At 40.5% G+C, this 25769-nt stretch overlaps 1 protein-coding gene across 2 annotated transcripts; it reads left to right on the forward strand.

Moving 5' to 3' along the window:
- STT3A (STT3 oligosaccharyltransferase complex catalytic subunit A) lies at positions 1–24561 on the forward strand. Of its 2 annotated transcripts, none has more exons than XM_033407441.2 (18): positions 1–119; positions 2203–2329; positions 3101–3161; positions 5433–5554; positions 5931–6076; positions 7256–7346; positions 8659–8765; positions 9698–9862; positions 11124–11304; positions 12140–12295; positions 13243–13334; positions 14024–14179; positions 14435–14623; positions 15540–15656; positions 15774–15876; positions 19713–19901; positions 20912–21027; positions 21593–24561. In XM_033407441.2, the coding sequence occupies exons 2-18, from the start codon at positions 2242–2244 to the stop codon at positions 21629–21631; spliced, it is 2118 nt and encodes a 705-aa protein (XP_033263332.1). In that variant the 5' UTR covers positions 1–119; positions 2203–2241; the 3' UTR covers positions 21632–24561. The 2 variants fall into 2 exon arrangements, with proteins under 2 accessions (XP_033263332.1, XP_033263333.1); XM_033407442.2 differs by lacking the exon at positions 1–119 and adding an exon at positions 581–813.
- The last annotated feature ends 1208 nt before the right edge of the window (positions 24562–25769 follow it).

The raw sequence follows: 25769 nt of genomic DNA on the forward strand, positions 1-25769 counted from the left end.
GGCCCTGAGTCAACCAATGGGGAGAGGTCCGGGAGGCGGACTCGACGCTGCGAGGGTTGGGTGCGCCGCTGAACGGATGGCAGCGGGAGGCGAGCGGATTCCTTAGGAGCTCGGGTCAGGTGAGAAGACCCTAGGATATAACTTGAGGGTTAGGGGCAAGTGCAGTCCAAGGCGCTGGTGGGGCTTTAACGGCGTCAGGCGTGGGCGTGGGCGCGGGCGCGGGCAGAGTCTGAGGCCTTGCAGAGAAGGGGGCGTGTGGCGTGTGGGGGACGACCTGGAATGGAAGGATGGCGGGGGTCTAGGATTGGGCGGGCGCTTAGGCTAGGAGGGCGTGGAAAAGATCGGACCCTGGGACTAGTCCTGGAGGGGTTGGCGCTCAGGATGCTGAGGCGGTGGGGTGGTGAGGCGGTGGGATGGCGCTGGGTGGTGTCCGGGGTGTTGCATTTCGTGAAGGTGGGAGACGGAGGGAGGAGGGACGCGCAGGAGTGAGCAGAAGTGGGGGAGGGTGGGGCTAGTGTGAGCCAGCAGGTGGGCAAGTTGCCGTCTTCGGAACTAGAGCCAGGGTGGGACAGGGGGCCACAGCTTGCCGGCACAGGCGAGGTGGAGGACAGATGCCAGGTGCTTTAAGGAAAGTGACTTTGCCTTTATTTGCTTTAGCGGTGTGCGAACACGACCAGAGAGCACAGTATGGAAACTCCCTTAAGGTCCTGGCCTAAATTACCAGCTTCTTTACTCAGTTTTCAGGTAGAGGTTCTAGTACTCATTTCGTCCGCTTAGTCTTCTAGGCGTGTGGCTCATATCAGCTCAGCGGTGGTAAGTTTTCCTGTTTCAGGCGTGGGAGAAAACAAGTACAAACTTGAGGGATGTGGCTGGATTAGGGACTTCCTGGAGTTAGGTGTTTAGTTTTGATTTCAAGATAAGGTTTTCCTTTGGGATTAGGATTAAATGTAAAACCACCCCTCTGGGACAGTTATGGAAAAGATGCTTGATTTCCCACAGTTGGAGCTAGAAATATATGATTCTTCATGCCTTCCACCCTGTCCAGTGTTATTTTTTCCGCTCCTTTCCTCTAGTAATAGTGGGAGAAAGATCAGGAAGGATCCAGGTTCCTTTTTTTCCCCTGCAGTCTTGTACAGTGTTGCATATTCTTTATTATCATATTCTTTGTCACTTAGTCCTTGACCAGTTTATGGTTTAAGAAGGCAGTGCTGTCTTAAACAGAAATAGCTAACCTCCTAATTAGTGCTGATAAATCTTGTCCGCCAAGTGATCACTCTTCTGAATGGTCTACAGCCTGCTTCCCTCAACATTTTATTTTAATATAGTACGCCCCCCGCCCCTTACCCCAGCCCAACCTTTCTTTGCTTTAGTAGGAAAATTTTATTCTCTTTTCCTTCCAGATTGTCATCTGGTTCCATGAGCTGTCTCTGGGATTAGTGGCTTAAATCAGCAGTGTCAATTCCAGGATGCTTTGAGACAGCTGATGGGAAGTGGGTGTAGATCTGAGCAGTAGTTATAGTGCGATGTAAGCGATTGAAAGTGCAGTGATCTATGTGTATCTTCCTCTCTTTCTGAGTGCATGACTGTACCTGCATTAGTGAGTGAGCAGTCATGCTCTCTAGTTGACCCTGCATCCCCACTGGGATTGGGAACAGAAAGTTTGCAGCCAGTCAGTTGAAGCTGAAATTTAGGGCTGTAAACTGTGCTGATTCAGTCATGACTTCTATTTCTCAGCCTTCTGCTTTCACTTCTGTGCTCATTCCCTGCTTTCTTTCATACATTCCTGCCTTTTCTTGAATGCTCTGTTTCTCCATTTAATTATTCTTTTCTGTATTTCCAGTCTTTCCTGTTTTCTTTGCATGTCTTCCTCCAACCCCCTTTTTTCTGTGTTTCTTCTTTACTCCTGTTGTACCACACTGTTGCCAATTGTGCTTATGTGCTCGTTAGCTGCAAGGACTGGGAAGCAGAATTGTGGTGATAGAGTCTCATTCCTTTTCGTCCTTGACTCACAGACCTGACGTGCCTACTTACTTGCCAGTTGGTCATAATTCAGGCTTGACTTGGGTATTAGTATTAGCCCTGACCCTCTCTGGTGTGCGCATTACTCCTGTTTCTGTGTTTCTCTACCACCATAAAATATGAAACTGAATTAGGTAAGTTAAAGGTGTTTAATATCTTATGGTCTTGACTTTTCCATTTTAGCTATTTGAGTGTCATCTGTTGCCACCCATTGATGTCAAGATGACCAAGCTGGGATTTTTACGGTTGTCCTATGAGAAGCAGGACACACTTCTGAAGCTTCTAATTCTGTCAATGGCTGCTGTGTTATGTGAGTGTGCACGTGGACCTCTCTTTCTTCAGATATGGAAAGGAGAAAATCTTGAAAAATCAACAATGGCTCTCTTAAATGCCTTGTTTTTTCCCAGCAGATTGCAATGTGTTCTTTTTACTGTTCTCAATCAGTAGAATTTTGCGAAAGCAAAATAAAAGAAACACAAGGATTATAAAAGTTGGGACTATTGATCATCTGGGAAAGAATGAGAAACACGCTGTACTAATTCTGTTTCTCTTAGGACTGAAAGAGATAGCGGGGACTCTGAGATACTGAATTTTGTAAAAGATACTTGTCTTCTGTGGTTGCCTGCCTTAGTATTTCTGAAAATCTCTCCAGAACTTACTCTGTTTTCTTAGGTTTTTCTAGCTCTTCATGAGTCATAAGTAGTCTTGATTTCCTTACCTCTTAGTTTGCGTCAAACTAAGGTTTGGGGAGGTAAGGTTGTGGGGAGGGGAGGTCAACATATATACAAGACGACCATGTAAATTGGGTGCAATATTAGTAGGTGAATGTGTTGTCATAGGCCTTAACAATAAGTAGTTAAATGTGTCCTACTTAAGTGGAAATGTAGGTGTCATTGTCAGGGGAAGGCGAACTTCTCTGTTTCTTCTGTGTGGGAGGAATGGATAAATACTTTATTCAGCATCATTTTGTATTTCCTGTGACTTGTGTGCTGGATAATACTATTACCTCTATAATATTACTACCTACTATTGTTTTTCATGGTACATTACCATTAAAATAATAGTTCTCTGGTTTTTGCAGCATTCTCCACTCGTCTCTTTGCTGTCCTGAGATTTGAAAGTGTCATCCATGAATTTGATCCGTGAGTACCTTTGCTTGGTCTGGTATTTCCTTTGGGAAACATTTAGGTTCATGGTTATCAGATTCACGTTCCAGTGAGCTCTCCGTAATGGAGATGGACTTTCTATACATTTTGGGGGGAAAACTCTCAAGTTTTCTAAAGGAGATAATTGTCTCCTTTTGAAACATTTCTGTTGGAATTTGAGCGAGTCTCTCAAACTCTTAAAAAATGAGAGAGGCGTTGCTGGTGTGCCTATCACTTAAGATCTGGCTAAGCTAAGAGAAGCCTGGCTTCTCAGCTTGGTAGACAGTTAATGGTGCAGACTGAGGGAAAGGGGCCTGGGCCTGGTGTGTGTTTGAGGTTCAAAAGAAAAATTATAAGTCATGAACTTGAGATCTGTGACTTTTTTCTGTTTAACAGTGAATATGTTAGAAATCGGGCCTATCAGTTAAGTTGTAAGACACTGAGGAAAATTTAAAGCTGTGAGTTGGATTGGAGATTTTATTAGATAAAAAGAGGCATAGGTGAAAAACATTTACTGAGCTTCATTTTGTTCCAAGAACTGTTTTACAGATTATCTATAAATCCTTACAATAACCCTACGAGAAGGAGGTAGTGGTGTCTCCTTTCCACAAATGTGGCTGAGGCTGGCAGAGACCATTCAAGGTTACACACAGAGTAAATGGAGGAGCCAGGATGTGAATCTACGTTTGTCTGTTTCTAGACACTGGAGTAACTATATTATATTACCTAGCGTTAAGGCTTAATTAAAAATTTGGAGAACCAGAATCGTAGGTTCTTGAAACATCATTGATATCTTAAAAATAGCATATTCAGTTTATGGAGCATGGATTCAAGTTTAATACCTGCATGTATTTACAGATTTGTCGTATTGTTTTGTGTAGATATTTGAAAGCACTTTGGAGGCATACAGATCTTTTCTTTGGGGCCTCCCAAATCAGTTTTTTCTGTTTTTTGTTTTCTCTCTCATGAATGAGGAAACTTATATCCTTTTGTTTCTTGATCACCAGTCTGTTAGGGCTTTTTCTCAGACCCTCTAGATGAGCAAACACTGAGATGAGATGGTCAGGGAAAGCAAGAGCATCTGCTCTGTAGTTGTTGAGATGAAAGGGACTGTACAGATCATGTGATTTGACACTTCTTTTTGCAGAGCAGGAAACTGAGGCCCAGGGTGTGAACCCAGGCCAGACCTTTTCCCACTAACTTGCACTTCCTCTGTGTGACTCTGCCTCTCCTACTGTTAGGTAAAGGACATGATTCTGACACACGTTGACTGCCTTCTACCCCCATCCCTTCTGTCTCCCTGACAGTTACCAAAATAACATTCATCAGCAACAACCAGAAGGATAGAGATTTCTGCCATCTGCTACTTTACTTACTTCAGCTGCTAAAACTTGACTGACCAACGAGGAAATGGGGTTAGAGGGGTGGGCAGGAAAGATGGTTAGTAATGATTATCTTTAGTGATTAAACAGCTCCCTTTATTTTATTTATTTGTTTATATTTTTATTATTTCCATATATATTTTTGTCTTTTTTATTTCCTTTTAAATGAGAAACTTAAGAGAAGGGGTTACATAGCTTGGACCTAAAGAACTGTGTCCGTATATAACTGTAAGCATTTTATGTCAAGTATTTTTTATGTAGTCTGTATTCTTATGCTACCATGGAGGTGGCATTCAGAACTATTTTGGATAACAACATGAGTAGATCTAATTACAAGTTTAAACACTTATTAAGAAGTTTGTGTTATGGAGTGGACTAAAAAATGTTCATCCTGCGTATGGTGTTACACCCACATCTTTAGAGATGCTCATCACCTAAAGTTATCCTTGTCTCCTTGCCTGTGGTATGGAAATATTCCTCTGTGTGTTCCTGTCACTTGAAAAGAGTCAAGTTTATTGGTGTCCACATCTCAGCTGTCCTGTCTTTGGAGTGCTTGAATTTTCTGACTGGGGCTAATGCCTACTACATGCCAGCCTGGTGAAGCATCCTTCTTGAGTGTTTTCTTATAAGGTTAGACTACGGTTGCATTTCCTTATGAGAGAAGCAGTGCTTTAACTGAGACAAGCATGGAGCTATAAATGAGGAGGCTTATGGTGATGTAAAATGATTTTCATGCTTGAAATACTTTTTGGTACCAAACTGACTGTTATTGGAGTAATGATAAGTTCCTCAGTGGTGTAACCTGAGGAGCAAAAGTCACTGCAAACTGAGGCAAGTGTTTGGGTATGGAGAGGAGGAGACACAATTCATTTCTTTCTTGATATAGGTACTTTAATTATCGGACTACCCGGTTCCTGGCTGAGGAGGGATTTTATAAATTCCATAACTGGTTTGATGACCGGGCCTGGTACCCTTTGGGACGAATCATTGGAGGAACAATTTACCCAGGTGAGGGGAACAGGATTTTTTTCCTTTGCAGCAGTAAGATATTTTTCTATTATGGAACAGTGTCTTTTATTTCTAATATCTTCGTTTTGTGACACTTGTAATTTCATTCTGCTTGCAGATTCCTAAAAGTAGATCTTATATAGAAGGGAGAACATGTATGGGAGAGCGGGAATGGGTAGTTTTCCGTAAATTCTGGACTTCTGCTTGAATCCATAGGAGAGAAATTTATAGGCCTCCTGCAGTTGCTGTATTAGTGTTTCTGGTGGTTTGTCAAAACCGGTGTTATCACTTTATTGATACTTGGATTTTCCCTTTCGCTTTCCCTTGTCTTTGTCTTACTAGGATAACCTATTGGCCCTTCTTCTTCTGGTTACAGGCTTAATGATCACCTCTGCTGCAATCTACCATGTCCTCCATTTTTTCCACATCACCATCGACATTCGGAATGTCTGTGTGTTCCTGGCCCCTCTCTTCTCTTCTTTCACCACCATCGTCACGTACCACCTTACCAAAGAACTCAAGGTGAAGGATTTGGGGTGACAGGAGGCTTGGGAATGAATGTTGTTGAACCTCTCAAGTTGATGCTAAAGGGTGGGGGACTGAGAGCCTTAGAAGGGCAGGGAGCCAGAGGCTAAAGCCCGCTTTTGCTGAGCCGAATTCCTGAGTTCACCCCAGCCCCTCCCGAGAATATGTGGTTTCTTGTCATTAGCAACTGTTTATCCTTAGAAGAGAACATATGAAGGTCAAATATAAATTGCTACATACGGGAAAAAAAATATTTAAAATGAGGTTTAGATTTTGAATTCCTCACAATCTAAGGGAGAGGAAAAATAACTACAAGAAGTGTTCTGAAGTGGTTAGGTCTTCCTACTGGAAATGGACAGTTAGCAATTATTTGCTAATTTTTTTTTCAAATGTTTATTTAAAAATTCTTAAACCACTTGGCTTTTGTAGTAGACTCCATAATACTGACTCTCTTCTTCTAGGTTTCTGCATTGCTGACCCTGGCTCCTTGCATGCTATTCTTAGTTTGTGGCTATGGTGTCAGGGAGATACCTGAGAGGTGATAAACTAGTAGGAGGGCTTGAGTTTAATTTGGAAACGTTTTCATCCTTCTCCTTGCTGCCCTTGTTCCAAATTTGACTCTTACGAACAGACAAGTCCTTCCTTTTTTGGAGTGTGGGTTATACTTTGTTGTTCTTCTCTCCTGAGTTCACAGATTGCCTAGGAATATTCCAGCTTTATTATCTAAGATCCTGGCATCTTTAGTCCAGAGAGATTGTCACCTGTCTTCGTTGGCTTTTTAGCTCGAATACGTATGGTCTTCCTTTGGTTGTCCTTGGATAGCTTGTAGAGGGGTGACTGGTGTTCCTGTGGTGTGCAGATATTGTTAGGGGTAGGGACTCATAAATCTGGGGATGCTCCAGCCAAACAGCCCATTCTGGGGCAGCATCTGACAGCTTACATGATTTGTCTGTTCTTAACATGTGTGTACTCAGTTTCAGACTTGCCATCATCGCGGGGAATTGGTTGTGAAGTATGTAGCTTTCTTGTGCTGCAAACATTTCTAGCATCACATCTACCGTGGAAAGTGTCAGACTGTTCCCTGGGCCCATTGTAAGCAGAATGGACTAGTGGATCCTCTCTTCTCTTTCATAGATGTATTGGTGTTAACTTCCTGTTACCCCTCTTGTCTTACAGGATGCAGGAGCTGGACTTCTTGCTGCAGCCATGATTGCTGTAGTTCCTGGCTATATCTCCCGATCTGTAGCTGGCTCCTATGATAATGAAGGTAAGACTTAAAGGGCTGAAGAGGATCTGTTCACCTCATTATCTAGTAGAGCTTCATGAAGTACAGTAGAATCTGGGTTCAAATCTGTTGTTTAGTGATAGCAAAAATGGTGTCTGGGTGAGAAGATGAGAAATGGGCAGGAAGGGACTTCCCTGGTGGTCCAGTGGTTGGGGCTTCGCCTTCCAGTGCAGGGGGTGTGGGTTTGATCCCTGGTCGGGGAGCTAGGATCCCACATGCCTCTCGGCCAGGGGACCAAAACATAAAACAGAAGCAGTACTGTAACAGATTCAATAGAGACTTTAAAAACAGTCCACATCCCAAAAAAAAAAAAAAAAAGGGCAGGAAGGGACCTCAGACAAGTTTATATTCTCTCTCTGTCATTTCCTCTAGAAAGGTAGCGGGTAATTTTCCTTATATAAGGCCTTTGGCTCATCTCCGTACTCCTAAAAGTAGAGTTAAGTTTTAGTGTTGGTTGGTACTGTTGTTTTAACATTGTAAACATTTGCTTTATTTTCCTAGATGAGAGGAATGGATATTCTTAAAACTATGGTGACTTTTATTGACTTATTTCCAATTCAGCCTGTATTTATTGAATGTTATTGGTAAAACAGTGTTAGGTATTATAAAGATAGTTAATGAATAGGAGTATTGGCTTATAATTAAGGAATTATAGGGATAGATAATGAATAAAATTATGTTGGCCCATAATCTATTAACACAGATTAATGCAGACTATAAAAATTAATAATAATGGGCAGATAGTATTATGTGCCATGAGAGAAGGGTGAGCAGAGTACTTTGGGAACGTGGTGAGAGGAGAGATTAATTCAGATTTGGGAATCACGGAAGGCTTTTTGGAAGTAGTTGTATTTGAACTGGGCCCTGAAGTTGGACCTTCGTTAGGCAGATATTAAGGAGAGAGGCAGTCAGGGCATATGGACCAGCTTGGGGTAAGATGTAGAGGCAGGCTGGTGCTTGATAGTACGGGATATCTTTAGGACTGAAACAGCAGGGAATTTAGTGCCTGGAAAGAATAGTAGTAATAATGACTAATACTTACTGAGTGCTTGCTGCATGCTAGGTACTGTTCTAAGTGCTTTACATGCAATAGTTAAATTTGTCTTCACAGTAGTTTTATGAAGTAGATACTATTATGGACTCTTTTACAGGAAACTGAGACAAAGGGAGGTAGAGTAATTACACTGTTAATGGGTAGTAGGTCTGAGATATGAATCCAGGTAGTTTGTTCCAGAACAGTATGAAATACTCTTCCAGCATGGCCTTTTACTGGATTTTTGTGTTCTTTCTGCAGGGATTGCCATCTTCTGCATGTTACTCACCTACTACATGTGGATCAAAGCAGTAAAGACTGGTTCCATCTATTGGGCAGCCAAGTGTGCCCTTGCTTATTTCTACATGGTAACTCTTCACTCCCTACTTTCAGGAGTCTCTCTATGTCTGAATACCTATCGGGATCAACTGATATAAATTGGAAGTAGCTCTTGGGCTTTGAGACCATGAACTAGAGGCTAAAAGTCTTTATATAGTCTGTTGTGTCCATACAAAGCCTAATCCAAGGCAGGCAGGTATATCCATTGTATAATAGCAAGATAGAGATAATTTTTTTAATTTTTAAAGGTTTCCAGATACTGTATTTCCTATGGGTACATATTGGTTGGCCAACTCTCTTTTCTGGTGTGTTCCCCTTAAATTTTTCCTTTCCTGACGTATATTTTTTTCTGTTCAATCTTGTAAACAACGAGACTTCTTTCCTTAACTGCTTCCACTTGATCACATTTCCCTTGAATCCCTAAATCCTCTGTGTGACCTTACCGTAGGGTGTATCCAGATTAATGCTGAGAGTTGGGGGCTTCTTGTTTTGTGATCGTGATGGCAGGAGCCATAGCAAACAGAGGATTGAGTTACAGTAATGGGTGTTAATTTGATTTTCCTACTTAAAGAGTCAATTATTTAAACTCTTTAAACCACTTGGTGTAAATAAAGTTTTTGGTTACTGTAAAGAGATGTTCTTTAAAAAGGTCATAGGTAGGGCTTCCCTGGTGGCGCAGTGGTTGAGAGTCCACCTGCCGATGCGGGGGACGCGGGTTTGTGCCCCGGTCCGGGAAGATCCCACGTGCCGCGGAGTGGCTGGGCCCGTGACCCATGGCCGCTGAGCCTGCGCGTCCAGAGCCTGTGCTCTGCAACGGGAGAGGCCACAGCAGTGAGAGGCCCGCGTACTGCAAAAAAAAAAAAAAAAAAAAAAAAAAAGGTCACAGGTAACATCCTAAGGTACATGGTGGTGATCCAAGGAGGAGTGCTCAGACGAACTTTTCTTTTTTATCCTGTCCTAGGTCTCTTCATGGGGAGGTTATGTGTTCTTGATCAACTTGATCCCGCTTCATGTACTGGTGCTGATGCTCACAGGACGTTTCTCCCACCGGATCTATGTGGCCTACTGTACTGTTTACTGCCTGGGCACCATCCTTTCCATGCAGATCTCCTTTGTGGGTTTCCAGGTGAGCCTTAGACTGAGTGAGGTTTTTAGCTGCTTCCACTTTTTCTAAGCAGCTCCAACTAAATTGATTTATCTTGGATTCTGGTGAGGATAGTAAAACTTATTCACAGGTCTGACCTTGCTAACACTGCTTCTGTTAACTGAAGCAACAGAGTTATTGGTCATTAAAGTCTGCCTCCTGGAGTGTGTTAATATTTGTTCATGAAGTTTGAATTTAATGACTCCTAACTTGGCTTAGGTTTATGGGAGGAGGAGGGATATTTTGGTTGAGCTGAGTTAAGGTGAGTGATCACAGTTATCTTTTTCAGTCCTTTTTAATGCGAATGACTCCATTTAATAGTAATGACCCCTGAACTTCTTAATCGGGCCCAAGTGAAAGTTCTTTAGCAAGCAAAGCCTGAACCTTTTAACCACATTACCCCACAGGGTTAAGAGACAGCTATTAAGTCAGAGAATAATGTGGTATGTGTGATTTGTCATGTAAAATTCTTACGAAAGTGGAACCCTTATTCAGGTCAGCAAGTTTTTCGTTACTGATCATCTGCTGTATGCAATTTGCTAATACCTGGGAAATGTTAAAAGTAAAAATGTGGTTCTGGTCCTTAAGGAAGTCACAGTCTTGTTGGGAAAGAAGCACACGCTTCTAGAACCACTAGTCTGTGGTCTAGTCGTTCTAGAAATGTAGTTCCTGGACCAGCAGTGTCAGCAGCATCTGGGAACTCATTAGAAATGCAAATTCTGGGGACCTGCCACAGATCTACTGAATCAGAAACTCTGGCGGTAGGGCTTAGCAGTCTGTCTAAACCCCCCCTCTTCCTGTCCCCTGCCATGATTATGCCTGGTGGAGTTTGAGACCATTGGTCTAAGTTATGGAAGAGATCTAAAATGTGTGGAATATAGAGGAGAGTGATGGATTTCAGTTTGGTAGGTTAGGAGGAAATGGTATTTGCATTGGGCCTTGAATGATCAGAATTTCTGTGAATGCAAATTTTGGGAAAGTGAGAATTGCAATCGAGGCTCAAGAAATAGCCTGAGCAAAGGCCAGAGATGTGATAATGATAGAGTGTGGTACACTTTGGAGGACTCTAAATATTCTTTGAAAAATGAGGTAGGTGAATTAGACCCTCCTCTAGATTGGTCCTAATTCTTTGGTGGCCTCAGAACTCATTGGACCCTTTGGTCTGAACTTGGTCAGGATAATTCAGGTCAAGGCTGGACCCGTTCTTTTCCTGACAATCTCATACATATGCTTTCACCTACAGCCAGTCCTTTCATCAGAGCACATGGCAGCCTTTGGGGTCTTTGGTCTCTGCCAGATCCATGCCTTTGTGGATTATCTACGCAGCAAGTTGAATCCACAGCAATTTGAAGTTCTTTTCCGAAGTGTCATCTCCCTGGTAGGCTTTGTCCTTCTCACCGTGGGAGCTCTCCTCATGCTGACAGGTAGGGAAGGCTTTTAGTATTAAGTGTAAATGGGTATGAACATAGAATAAACTCCAAAAATATGGGTTATTTCCTGGCCACAGAAAGATTCATTCTTTCCTCCTGTTTCTCTTGATTTCAAGCATATAAAGTCCAACTTCTGCACATTCAGTCCTATTGTCAGCCAGTGTCTGGATTCAGCATAGAAAGAAAATCATATTAGATCAGCTCTTAATCTCAGAAGACCTACACTTGGTGACAGGACTGTATTTTACCATGCTAATCTTTCTCCTCTGTGTGTGTGTGTGTGTGTGTGTGTGTGTGTCCGTCCTTTTCTTTCCTATTGGTAGGGTGGGAGAAATCCTAACATTGCTTGCCCTACAGCGTGGCCTCATCTAATCCCATATGACAAAACCGTGACTGTTTAGTTTGGGTAGCATGCCACGTTTTCCTCCTCTCTTCATCTTCCTCACGTACACTTCTCAGAGTCTGATTTGATTTTGCCCAAGACTCTGTGTATTCAGAGCACCACTGGAGGGCTGAGTGACTTAGTTTATAGCATTGGCCTTGGTTTGACCAGATTGGTCCTAAAACCCTTCTAGGAAGTATCTCTGCCTCCCTTCTCTCTGAGTTTATATACAACCTGACTTTATTCTACTGACTGTGCTGACAAAAATACTCTCAAGTTTGAAAGAAAGGAAGGAGTGAAATTCTCGAACTATTGGTGGCATTTAAACAAAAACCTAGTCCTCTGTCTCAGAGAAGCTTATTAAATGGAAAGTTGTGATTAGTTAGGATCACATGTTATTTTGTTTCAGAAGTAATTGTGAAATATTTGTTGCCTCTTTGCTGCCAGGAAAAATATCTCCCTGGACAGGCCGTTTCTACTCACTGCTGGATCCTTCTTATGCCAAGAACAACATCCCCATCATCGCCTCTGTGTCTGAGCATCAGCCTACGACCTGGTCTTCGTACTATTTCGACCTGCAGCTTCTCGTCTTCATGTTTCCAGGTCTGTTTGCCTTGTTCTGAAGTGGTCTTCTTTCTAAGAATCATCATTTGATTCAAAATAAGTAAAATACCCTCATCCTTGTGCTTTTGTTGTTGTTTTTGGTTTTTGCCTGTTTATCTATGCAGTACAGAGGATGGCTAAGCACATTTTTCTAATATTTGAAGCAGAGCAGAAGTTGAACAATTGCAGATACTGGCAAGTTCAGAGTCTCACAGCTTTCTGTTCATTTGTATCATAAGTTACAGTTCAGCCCTAGTTCAGGGTTTTTGAGTGCTTCTAGTATATCCCACCCCTCATCCCTGACTCCTCCCCATTTATCTTCTTGGCAGTATTGAATTTTGAGAATAGGCATAGCTGACTGTAAAACTTCTTCATCTAACTTATCTTCTGGCCAATTCAGATATATCTTAGAATTTACCAGTGGTAGGGACTTTGTTTTTTATTAAAGTAACTTTTTTTTTCTTATTATGAAAGTAAGTTGTCATTTGTAAAAATATAGACAAATATTTCAAAAAGTAAAATTTCAGGAGTTCTCACCACACACCTGTTGCTACTGTCAACGCTTTGATATATATTCATCCATTTATTTATTGATTAGAAGTCAGATGATAGAGTTTTTCCTCTGACTTAAAATTTCATAATCACGATAATTTGTTATTTAGTATTACTTTAGAGAAATAATATATAAGATATATCATTTGTTAGTTTTTTAAGTACAGAGGTGTGTAAAGAGGAAGGCATATGGTCCATAAACTTCCACAGCAGTACTTTAATTGATGTATTTTATTCTATTTTATAAATATTCTGTAATTAACTACATCCTTAATGTTGGACGTTTATGTGGTTTCAGATTTTTTGCTGTTTTAAAGAGTGCCGTAGTAACATCTTTGCATGTATCTATGATTGTTTTTTCAGCTTTTCACTTCTTTTTACTTTTACTTTTGTAGTTGGTCTTTATTACTGCTTTAGCAACCTGTCTGATGCCCGGATTTTCATCATCATGTATGGTGTGACCAGCATGTACTTTTCAGCTGTGATGGTGAGGAATGAATGCCTGCAGTCTTAGCGAACCTTTCCACCCCTAGCTCTGAGGGTTTTCTTCGTACCCCTGCATGGCAGGTTCAGTATTGATGCTGTGCAGGGGCTTCCCTCTGAGCGCTTGAGGGGCTGCGTGGTAAAGCTGCTCACTGTTGTTGATCCTTCCCAGGAATGTATGGGGCACTCATACATTCTGATTGTGGGGCCCACCTTCCTTGGATTCATAACCCTTGTGTTAGGGAGAGGCACTTTGTCACTTGTTGGAGAAATTGACCCTGGGTGGGTTCCTTCCCCTCTCTTTCTGGTGTCTTAAAATGGGAGATGATGTTTTTTTCTTAAAGGCCTGGGTTCTGAGTGCTAGGTTGTTAAAAGAGAGAAGAGAGTTTATATATTGCAGTTAAGTTAGTGCTTCTCACACTTTTTTGATCCCAAACCACAGTTAAGAAATACATTTTATATCGTATCATTGCTCAGGGTATACATATATACATGTAGACCTGAAAAACAAACTTTAAAAATATATATATTCTACTATAGATGTATCAAGTATTTTCTCTTCTATTTTTGTTCCATTTCACTGACAGATCATGTTTGTTGAAAACCCCTAAATTGATGTCATCATCTACTAATAGGTTGAAATCTGTAATTTGTAAAACACTGATTGTGATCTTGCTTCCGTTTTTTTTTTAGGTGCGTCTGATGCTAGTGTTGGCGCCTGTTATGTGCATTCTTTCTGGCATTGGAGTCTCTCAGGTGCTGTCCACTTATATGAAGAATTTGGACATAAGTAGACCAGACAAGAAGAACAAGAAACAACAGGATTCTACCTACCCTATTAAGAATGAAGTAAGAATTAAGCAACGCAAAGAACTGGCTTGGGGAACTGTGTGTGTCTTTGTGTGTGTGTTTGCATTTGTATTTTGTTTGTTTGTTTGAGTGAGGGGGAGTAAAGTAGAGCACTGTCACAAGAGCTCGGAATGAACTCATAGCCTCTAATTTATTCTGAGTCATCTCATCTATATTACTGACTGTGTGTAAGAAGCTGTTCTGTATTACATAAATTTAATTTGGTTTACAGCACAGTTGTTCTTCCTTGTCTAGGTGGCAAGTGGCATGATACTCGTCATGGCTTTCTTTCTCATCACCTATACCTTTCATTCAACCTGGGTGACCAGCGAGGCCTACTCTTCTCCGTCCATTGTGCTGTCTGCTCGTGGTGGGGATGGTAGTAGGATCATTTTTGATGACTTCCGAGAAGCGTACTATTGGCTTCGTCACAATACTCCAGAGGTGAAGATTTGGGAGGCGTGGGATTGTGCGGTAGGAGGAAGGGAGAGACATTTGATGTTAGAGTGAATCAGATAGCTCTTAGATGGGTGGAAAGCTTGGAGAAATTGGAGCTATCGAACCTGGTGTTGAATGAGCCTTAAAGGTCAACCTCCATTCAATTCAGGATTTTTTCTGTAAGCGACCTTTACTGGTAATTATCTGCACTCTGCTTGGACACTTGTATTGACAGCATGGTGATTTTATCATGAGGTAGGCCATTCCAATTATAAAAGAAGAAAAATAGTTAATAAATAATGCATGTTTATTGTAGAAAAATCCAAAAATAGAAGCGAAGAAAAGAAAAAGGAGACATAAATTTTCCATAAAGGATCACCTAAGATAACCACTTTTAACATTTTGGTTTATACCATTTGAGAATCTGAAGTGATTTTCTTTCCAATAGCTGCTGGGAATGGCACTTCTGAGTTAGATTCTTATAAGAATTTCTTAATCCTTTTTCGTCCTATCCTGTGATTTGTTTCCCCTCCCCCACCCCCCTTCTTTTTAGTAACTGATTATTGTGACTTTGTTTTTGGTCATTTATTTAATACGGTTATCTGATGACACCAGGCTGTTTATTTGGAAATACTGCACAGCCCACTACACCTCCCGCACCATTATGCTTGTTTGTATAAGATGATCTGGGATGAAAGTATTGGCAATGTTGGGTTGTATAATTTGCGGTTGAGATTTCATGATTGTATGTAAATGTAGGACCAGGTACCAAGATGTATTTTGTTGTTGGGCGTATGTTATTCTGTGAAGAAACATTAATTAGCAATATCTCACTTCCTGTCAGATGCCCTTCCACCCCTCTTGTATTTGATTTTGGAGGCAGTGAGAAGCTTGTTATTTCCATCTCCCATTCTTCTTTCAGGATGCGAAGGTCATGTCATGGTGGGATTATGGCTACCAGATTACAGCTATGGCGAATCGGACTATTTTAGTGGATAACAACACATGGAATAATACCCATATTTCTCGAGTAGGGCAGGTAAGGTGAAGGGGTCATTTGAGTGTTTGATGCACAGGGTTTAGTGGGAAATACTTCTCCATGAGGGGTCACATGGCCTGGAATTTTGCGCTGAGAAACGTGCGTGTGTTTTTCTAGGCAATGGCATCCACAGAAGAAAAAGCCTATGAGATCATGAGGGAGCTTGATGTTAGCTATGTGCTGGTCATTTTTGGAGGCCTTACTGGGTATTCCTCTGATGGTAATGTACTTGATTCTACTTCTAGCTACAAGGCATAGATTCTAAGAAGACTAGATGAATCTCTTTATTTTTCTATCCTTTTACCAATATCAACATATTTTCTTAGTTGGGGAAGTTTTTAAGTATTTGCAACTTGAGATTTGGTTATTTTTATTTATTTATTTTGCAACAGGTAGGAAGTAGATATAAAGAATTCTTCTCATGTAGATATGGCATGCTATAATTGTCTAAAGACTTAGGAGTAGTTCCACAACCAGTAAACAACAGAGAATATAAGGCTTCTGAAAATGAGCTTAAGAATTAACATTTTTTAGTGGGTTTAAGCCATAGAATCATCTGCCAACTTAAAATGTTTTATATATATATATTTATATGGCATATGTTAACCATGTTCCCTGTGATTATTAGCAAAATCGTATGTTTAGAAGAATCATCCAAATATAGTTCTCTGCCTTAAAAAAATTAAAGCAATACCTGTTTATATTTTTAAATGTTAAATACTTCTGAAGGTTTATAATAAAAATGGTAGGGCTTCCCTGGTGGCGCAGTGGTTGAGAGTCCGCCTGCCGATGCAGGGGGCACGGGTTCGTGCCCCGGTCCAGGAAGATCCCACATTCCGCGGAGCGGCTGGGCCCGTGAGCCATGGCCGCTGAGCCTGCGCGTCCGGAGCCTGTGCTCTGCAACGGGAGAGGCCACAACAGTGAGAGGCCCACATACCGCAAAAAAAAAAAAAAAAAAAAAAAAGTCCTCTGCCCCTAAACTACTTTATAACGTCAGTTCCCAGGAAAATTATTCCTTCAGTTATTTCTTCTAGTACTTATGTACATATTTCTAAATAATATGTATATCCTGCTATTCATTGATCGATCATTTTAGATACGCTGTGTCAACTTCTTATTAAGGTAGGTAAGGAGTTTAGTTCTTTGTATGATCCCCTCCCCCTTTCTGTCTTGCATCTTCTCAGTAGAGTTAATGATCAGTTTTTGGTTAAATCCAGATAAAGTGTTTTCATCATGACTAAGTAAATATTATTTACTGCTGAGTCAACCTGTACACCATGGTTACATTCTTATCTAGAATAACTTGTTCTCTGCAGTTAATAATTACCTCATATTTCTGTCTCAATTTTCTTTGAATATGTGGTTGCTTCTTAGAGATGTTCAGATTTTAGATTATGTCTGGCTTCTGATATAGACAGACTTAACAAATCCACCTGGATAGTATATGTAAAGTGTCAGTATAAAGTAATAAGACTAGTTTCTATGTGTGGTGTGTCTTGTACAAGCAGAGGAAGAATGATGATAGCAGGGATGTGGTCCCATGGATTTGAACTTTCACAAGCAATTGTTTCAGCACCATTTGGTTGTGTGTGATTATAGGTTTTTTTCCTGCTAATAATAATTTATCCAAATAGTACAGAAAAGTATTTGTGTATGTATGTATGTTTGTTTGCATATGTATTTTTATATATGCGAATGTACACACGTATGTGGTAGAAATGGATAGTTCCCTGAAATCTTTAGTATTCCATGATACATATATATATATATCACATTGTCTTTATCTGTTCATCTGTCGATAGACTAAGGTTGTTTCCATGTCTTGGCTATTGTGAATAATGCTGCAGTGACTGCTGATATCTCTCTGGGATATTGATTTCATTTCTTCTGGATATATCCCCAGAAGTGGGATTGCAGGATCACATGGTAGTTCTATTTTGAATTTTTTGAGGAACCTCCCCACTGATCCTGTAGTGTCTGTACCAATTTACATTCCCACCAGCAGTGCACAAGTATTCCCTTTTCTTAGCATCCTTACCAGCATGTCTTTTGTCTTTTTGACGAGAGCCATTCTAGCAGGTATGAGATGATGCCTCATTGTAGTTTTATGTTTCCTTAATGATTAGTGATGTTGAGCACCTTTTCATTCATGTATCTGTTGGCCATTTGAATCTCTTCTTTGGAAAAATGTCTTTTCAGGTCTTTTGCCCATTTTTAATTGGATTATTTGGGGGTTTTTTGCTATTGAGTTGTATGAGTTCCTTATATATTTTGGATATTAACCCCTTATTTGATATATGGTTTACAGATATTTTCTCCCATTCCATAGGTTGCCTTTTCATTTTGTTGATCATTTCTTTTGCTGTGCAGTCTTCCATTCTCAAAGCTTGTCAGCTTTTTGCTTCAAACATACCTGCCAGGGAGCTATAAAATCAGTACTCTAAGATAGTTGAGTTGATGCTCTGGGGTTTTATTTTTGGTCCTATTTCTGGCTGTGTGGTCTAGGCAAGTCGCTGTGCTTCAGGTTTTCCATTTGAAAGATGGAGGTACGATTGCAGACATTCCATGAGGATAATAATATTATTTCTTGAATACTTACTATGTGACAAACAATATGTAAGGTAACATGCTTTTACTTATAATGTTGTAGCAGCCCTATCGTTGCAGATACTCTTGTTTTTCTAATTCGACATATGAGGAAACTGAAGCACAGAGAGGTTCAGTAACTTATTCAGGGTCACCCACCTAGAATTGGCAGTGTGGGAATTCAAACCCAGGCAGTTTATCCAGAGTCCAGATCCAGAGTCTGTGTTCTTCACCACTGTGATATTCCCTGGAACCCCTTTTAGTAGCAGTAGGAATCTTTTCTTAGGGATCAATGATTCATCTTATACTAATCGTCTATTTCCCTAAAGCCTTTGGGGGAGATACAGGGAGTGACATATTCTAAGAGATAACCTGAGTTGATGGTGCTGTCAGTATTTATGGAGCCTGGTAGTGTGTTTGACATAGAAATGTTGACTTCTCATACATGTGCTTTAGAAGTTTGTAACTTTGCAACTGTAGGTCAAGAGGGAGTACATTCTCTCTTCTCTACCTTTTTGGTAAAGCTGCTACTCCCTAGGTCATTGCTGTCCAATGACATGTGGGATCCACGTATGTATTCTTAAAATTTTCTATTAGCGGGGCTTCCGTGGTGGCACAGTGGTTAAGAATCCGCCTGCCAATGCAGGGGACAGGGGTTCGAGCCGTAGTCCGGGAAGATCCCACATCCTGTGGAGTAACTAAGCCCGTGCACCACAACTTCTGAGCCCATGTGCCACAACTACTGAAGCCCACATGCCTAGAGCCCGTGCTCCGCAACAAGAGAAGCCACCGCAACGAGAAGCCCACGCATCGCAAGGAAGAGTAGCCCCTGGTCTTCGCAACTAGAGAAAAGCCCACACGCAGCAACGAAGACCCAACACAGCCAAAGATAAATAAATAAAATAAATAAATTTATTAAAAAAAATTTTTTTTCTATTAGCCATATCAAAATAAGTAAAGAGAAACAGGGAAAATGAATTAAATAATTTTATTAAACTGAATATATCTAAAACATTAATGTGTAACCAAAATATTTTACCCACTTTTTTTTGTTTTATTTTGGACTAAGTCTTAGAAATCCATCATGTATTTTATACTTACAGCACATCTTAATTTGGACTAGCCACATATCAAGTGTCAGCAGCTACATGTGGCTAATAGCTAATATATTGGACAGCTTAGCCCTAGCTAATACTTGGGACTAACTTCAGTTATGACCTAAGTCTGGGCCAATAGCGTAGGATTTTAGGAGTCTACAGGAAAATCTATAGGAAAAGCTGTATATTTTGAGGAAAAAAGTTTTGACCATACATTAGCTTTGTTATTTTTATAACTTAGAGTTAAATGGTACTATACCCCATTAGAAAAGTATTTGGGGGAATTTCCTTAGACATAGTGACCTTTCATTAGGTGATTTAGCTCCAGCAACCTTTGTGATAACAGCAGTTTTTCTTTTTCTTTTTTTTCTAGACATCAACAAATTTCTGTGGATGGTCCGGATTGGAGGGAGCACAGATACAGGCAAACATATCAAGGAACATGATTATTATACTCCAACTGGGGAATTCCGTGTGGACCGTGAGGGTTCTCCAGTGCTGCTCAATTGCCTCATGTACAAGATGTGTTACTACCGCTTTGGACAAGTCTACACAGAAGCCAGTGAGTGATTCCTGATAATAACAACAGTAACAACAGTAATAGCTAACACATACAGTGTTTTTTTTTTTTTTTGCGGTACGCAGGCCTCTCACTGCTGTGGCCTCTCCCGTTGCGGAGCACAGGCTCTGGACGCACAGGCTCAGCAGCCATGGGTCACGGGCCCAGCCGCTCCGCGGTATGTGGGATCTTCCCAGACCGGGGCACGAACCCGTGTCCCCTGCATCGGCAGGCGGACTCTCAACCACTGTGCCACCAGGGAAGCCCCATACAGTGTTTTTTATATGCCAGGCACTGCTTTAAGTGCTCTATATCTACTAATTCATTTAATCCTTATAACAATCCGAAAGGTTGATACTAATATTATTGCCATTTTATATATGAGGAAATTGAGGTACAAGTAGGTTCCTTAACTGCCCAAAGGCACATAACTAGTGCAGGGTCAGGTTAAACTCAGGCAGTCTGGCTCTAGCTTTTGTGCTTTTGCCCATTACTTTTTATTGCCTCTCAGTAAACGGTATTGTAGTGGAGAAAAGAATGTGAAAGGTGATAGAGCGAGATAAAGGACTTTACATTTCTTCAGATAAATTGAAAGTAATTTGATTAAGTCTTTCTTTCTGACTTCTTTCCTTTCTTAGTTCTGCAGTTGGGACTACTTTTGAATTAGATGCAGGCCTGTGACATCTGATAGGTTCAGAAGGGTTGCTAGTGTATCACAGAGGCCATGGGTGGTAATCCTCAGGAACAAAGGTGCTTGGAAGTCAGCCCTCTGTCTCTTAGAAGAGATAATCTCCATGCACTCTGCCAAGCATCATCTCGGAGAGGACGTGAGTTAGGGTAACACTTGATTTGCCCTTACTAACTGATGTCCTTTTCTGCAAGCCCTACTCTCTAAACAAATTGCATGCTAGGGAATAATGTTCCAGTGGGATGACTAATCAAGTTGACTTAGTATTTCTGTAGGAAATAAGCACTGTAGAAAGATGTGTGTCTCCATTTTTGTCACTCTCTAGAGCGTCCACTAGGCTATGACCGTGTTCGGAATGCTGAGATTGGGAATAAAGACTTTGAGCTTGATGTCCTGGAGGAAGCATATACCACAGAACATTGGCTGGTCAGGATATACAAGGTGAGCAGATGTAACACTGAGAAAGCAGCTCTAGTGCTTAAAAACGGGGCCACATGTTTATAAAATAGGGATATTTCTAATGTCTAAAAAGTAGCTTGCGACTCACTTAGAATATTTTTATTTTAGATTGTTCTTAGAAAGTAGACACGCCAGTCTTCTGTCATCCTGGAAGTGGTTACAGTGATATTTTTCCAGTTGGAGCCAGACTTGATCTGTTTTAGTGATTGTCAGTCTTGGAGCGGTGGGGGGAGAGAGAAAGACAGGGACAGAGGGAGAGAGGGAGAGAAGGAGAGTGTGTGTGTGTTTGCGAACTACATTTTCTTCTCTCCCACTGAAGAACTTATGGCATAGAGAGTCACATAGAAGTGTGTTATACCTCTTACGTAAGAAAAGGTTGAGAACTCTTGCTGTATTTGAAAGAGTAGCTAGTCCCACACCAGAGCCAAACCAGGCAGCATAATCCAACATAATCTGTCCCCATCTGGGTGAACCCAGCTCAGTAGAGAAGCTCTCCCATGTTGACCTGATGATTGTAAATATTAAACTGATACCTTTCTGTTGGCAGGTGAAGGACCTGGATAATCGTGGCTTGTCAAGGACATAAATGTTAACGTCCGTTCGGCTCTGATCTGCTTCGCACTGAGTGTGTCACATTTAGGGCGCTGAAGATGGTTTAAAAATATGCAGTTTATAAGAACAGAGCACGACGAGATTAGAATTGTCTGGAGGTTTTGTCCTGGGCAGTATGGGCTGAGCCAAATGGAATGATCTTTATAATTCTGAGCAGGTTACCAAATGAAATGTCATGGCTTTACTTTGGTCAATTAAAGGGGGGAATTTTTTTAAAAATGTGCCTTATTTGTTTTGACTTATGACTGATTTGAGGAAGCCTAAAGTTTATGCTGGGCTGATAGAAGGACAGAAAACAGACCTCATCTGTGCTCTTGGCTCCCTAAATGAGCCACATAGGGGCATTCTGTCTTTCTCAAATCAGGAGAACTATCAAGGACTAGCTCAGATCCTACATATACAAACAGTTTTGTCATTTCAAAAACTGCAGTACCTAGCACAATGCCTTGCACATAGTGGGTGCTCAGTAAGCTTTTACTGAATGAATAAAAGTTTGTGGGACCAGAGGAGTGCCGTTTCTGGGCAGGAAAGGTAGCTGCATTGCCATCATGTCTCTGTTCTCAACATCTCTTGTCCTTAGAGGCTCTTTGACTACAAGGGACAGAGGGTGGCTAGCCAGACCTGATCTCACCAGTTTCTTTGGGACTAGCTAGGTGTTTTTGTTTTTATGCAGGAGTAAATCCAGTGATACTAAATCAGTAGTTTTGAAGACTTAAGGCAAACAGTGAAATTATTCTCGATGGAGAGGACGAAACTCCTCCAACATCGTGTATAGAACTTGATGGTCAGTAGGTGTTTTTGAATTAGCTGATTTGTAACCATACGTATCTATCTGAAATCTAGCTTTTCAGTACTCTCACTTGTCCTTTAGCGATTTCCTTTAGCTCATGCACTAAAACTGTTGTGAATATTTAAAGGTGAGCTTCTCTCTCCCTTAGTCTCAGCCTCTGTTATTATATATCACTAACAAGCTCCATGATCTGGTTCTGAAGCCCTTGCCAAATTAGCTACAAAAAGCACAGGAGTTCCATCTATATTTAATGTCAGGACAAACAGCCTTATGTTCAGTTACAATAGGGTATTTTATGTATTTTAAGACATATGTCAGTGATGTGTATAAACCCTTAGTTATTAAAAAAAAAAATACAAGGTAACTCTTTACTGTTACCTGTTTAAGAAACAGGAGCAATGACGTGACTTTCAGATAAGTCAAAATGGTGCTCCTAAAGGTATGCTCGGGTCTACCTGTGTACCCAGGAAGCAGCCTTCCAAACCAGTTTTATGTACCACATGCTTCAACTGTGGGTGAGATTTAGATCTGATGTAAGATTTGATTTACTATATGTAAATACATGACTTGATTTATATACAGAATTCCTCCCTAGTGGAAGAGGTTATTCAGACGTGGGTTTTTTGTTTGTTTTTTTAACCAATATGAGTAATACCAGTTAGAGATCATTAGTGATTTACCTCTGTAGGAATGGGATAACCCTTTATCACTGTACTTGTTACTCTTATGATTTTAATTTTGTTACTTTCTAGGTTACATGAAGCTATATTTTTTAAAAATTTACTTCTAATTTCCATCGTTACAGTGCACTTCTAATTTCCATCGTTACAGTAAAAGAAAATCAAATAATTCTAAAAAGCAACAACGCTGTTTTCCACACACCCCCCCCCCGAGGTACCCACTTTCAACTCAGCTGATTCTCATATTACTTACCTCCATATCATTAAATGACTTGCTTTATTTTGCTATGTGTTGGTTTTTCACTTTTAGGTATCATCTGTTGACTTTCTGGTGTGGAAATTGAGGATTTGGTTCTTTTTCACCATCCTTCTCTTCCCATGGACACACATATTCTTACCATCTCAAGGCTCTATTATAGTTATGGTTTAGGTTAACTCAGTAGTTTTTACCTTAAGGCTTTTCACAACTAGGCCATGTGGTATATATAATGTTACTACTTTTTTTTTCTGCATAACATTTTTGAAGGGAGTTTTTTCACTTGTGTTTTGTACTCGTCACTGATTTCTCCCCAGACTCACCTTCATTTGTGCCAGCTTCCTTTTAGTATGTTCAACTCATTAGGTATTCATTCTTAGAGATGTCGTCTGTTTTGGTATATTCCAGTTTGGATTGGTTTACTCTCTAGGTTTGCTACACACCTCTTGGGTTGGTGTATCCTTTCACTGTTATATTGTGTGTTAATCCCCTGACTTCTTTCTTGATTTATCACCACTACCTTCCTAAGAAAGTGTGTGGGAGATAAATTTCTTGAGGTCTTGAGTGTCTGTCATCACACGATTCATAGGTTGCCTAGGTGTAGAGTTCCAGGTTGGGATTAACTTTTCCTTAGAATTATTTTTGAAGGCATTGGCCCATTGTTTTCTGTCTTCTAAATGCTGAGAAATGCAATGATATTCTGATTCTTATTTTTTTTGTATGTGTCCATTCCCTCCCACTCCCTCCCCAGACCTCTTAGTATTTTCTCTTTGTATGTACTATTTTGAAATTTTCCCAATGATGTGTTCAGAAGCTGGGTACTTTAACCTTGGAAAAGTAAAGTATGGAAAGTATGGGAAAAGTATGGAAAGTCAAGTTCTTTTGTCTGGGAAATTTTCTTGAGTCATTTGTGGATTCCCCCGACTCCCTTTCTTGTTGTGAAAAATAAGTTACTTGGATTTTGGACTTCCTAGATTAGTCTCCCAATATTCTTATATTTAATTCTCTGTTTCCCATCTTTATTCTTCCTTCTGGAGATTTCCTAAACTTTTTGTTCCTAACCTATCTATTTTGTTTACTTTTTTCTACTATCATGTATTTTTTTTAATATCCAAGAGCTTTTTGTTTGAATATTCCTTTGTTTGGACATCTTTCATATTAAAGGCCTTTTCAAAGTCTTGCTTGTTTGCTCTTATTAAAGAGTGGGACCCTAAAAAGATGACTGGAAGGTCTGTTTGGTTTGGGGTGGGGCTTATTGAATGCGGGCTTCATTCTCCTGTGATCTGGTTGCATTGTTACATTATGAAATCCCTGATATTGGTATCTTTAGATCTTTTCTTCTATATAGGTAAGATTCCCTTGAGAAGGCTTTTATGTCCTCTGAAGGATACAAGCCAGGCTGCCAGATTTCTGGGAGTAAAGTGAGGAAAGAAGGCTCACAGGTTCAACCTTCAGTGCATAAACTTAATCCTTTTGGTTTCAGTTAGGTACCTAACCCTTAACTGTGCCTGATGCCATCCAGTTCAGATAACCATGTATTTACCCTCTCAAGTCTAGTACCAGCTTCGGGGAGGGGCAGTTCCTTGTATACACAGAGGAGGGAGAGGACCCAAGGGTCTATTCGCTTCATACATAGTCTTTCACCCTCTTTTAGCCCCACCTTCACCTCATTCAGTACCTGTTGTCACTAATTCAACTTGAGCCTTTAGGGAGTTCTATGATGTAAACCAAATTGCTTTTCTGCTTTCCCATTGCTGGCTTTAGGATTCATCTTTCTTTCATCTAAATTACCATTCATCTAAAGACTCTCCACTTTGCAAAAATTTTGTTTTTCATGTTCTGTGTTTGTGGGTTATTGCCTTTTAAACATTTACTGTTTTAAAATAGTAAATTTAATATTTCATTATTAAGTTAATTTTAATATTTACTCTTAAAATTTACTATTTTAGTAAGGTTTCAGAAGGGAACAGGTTTTTGTGAGCATCTATTCTTTAACTGATACTCTGCCTGAGATGTGTATGCCTTATTTTTTTCAGGCTAAGATACCTTTATTCTATCTAGACACAAAGGAACTGTGCCGGTCTGGTCCTCCTCTTCCTTTCTTCATATTTGCAGCATGCAGTGCAGAAACTAGAGAAAATGGAGTAAACGATCTGGAAAACTTACTTTATTACACAAAACCTAAACAGTGATGTCACGGTTAAAAACTTCTCACATAAGCATTTCGAAGTGTTCTGGTCTTGTTTTTTGTCTTTTAAACAAATGTATGCATTTTTGTGTAACATATTTTACACTTATTTTACCAGTATCACAATCAAGAGCTAGTTATGCTTATTGTATGTGGCCCAGTTTTAAGAATTGGAGAATAGATGATCTTGCCTGCGCC

The sequence above is a fragment of the Orcinus orca genome, chromosome 8 (assembly GCF_937001465.1).
Source record: "Orcinus orca chromosome 8, mOrcOrc1.1, whole genome shotgun sequence".
Taxonomy (NCBI): domain Eukaryota; kingdom Metazoa; phylum Chordata; class Mammalia; order Artiodactyla; family Delphinidae; genus Orcinus; species Orcinus orca.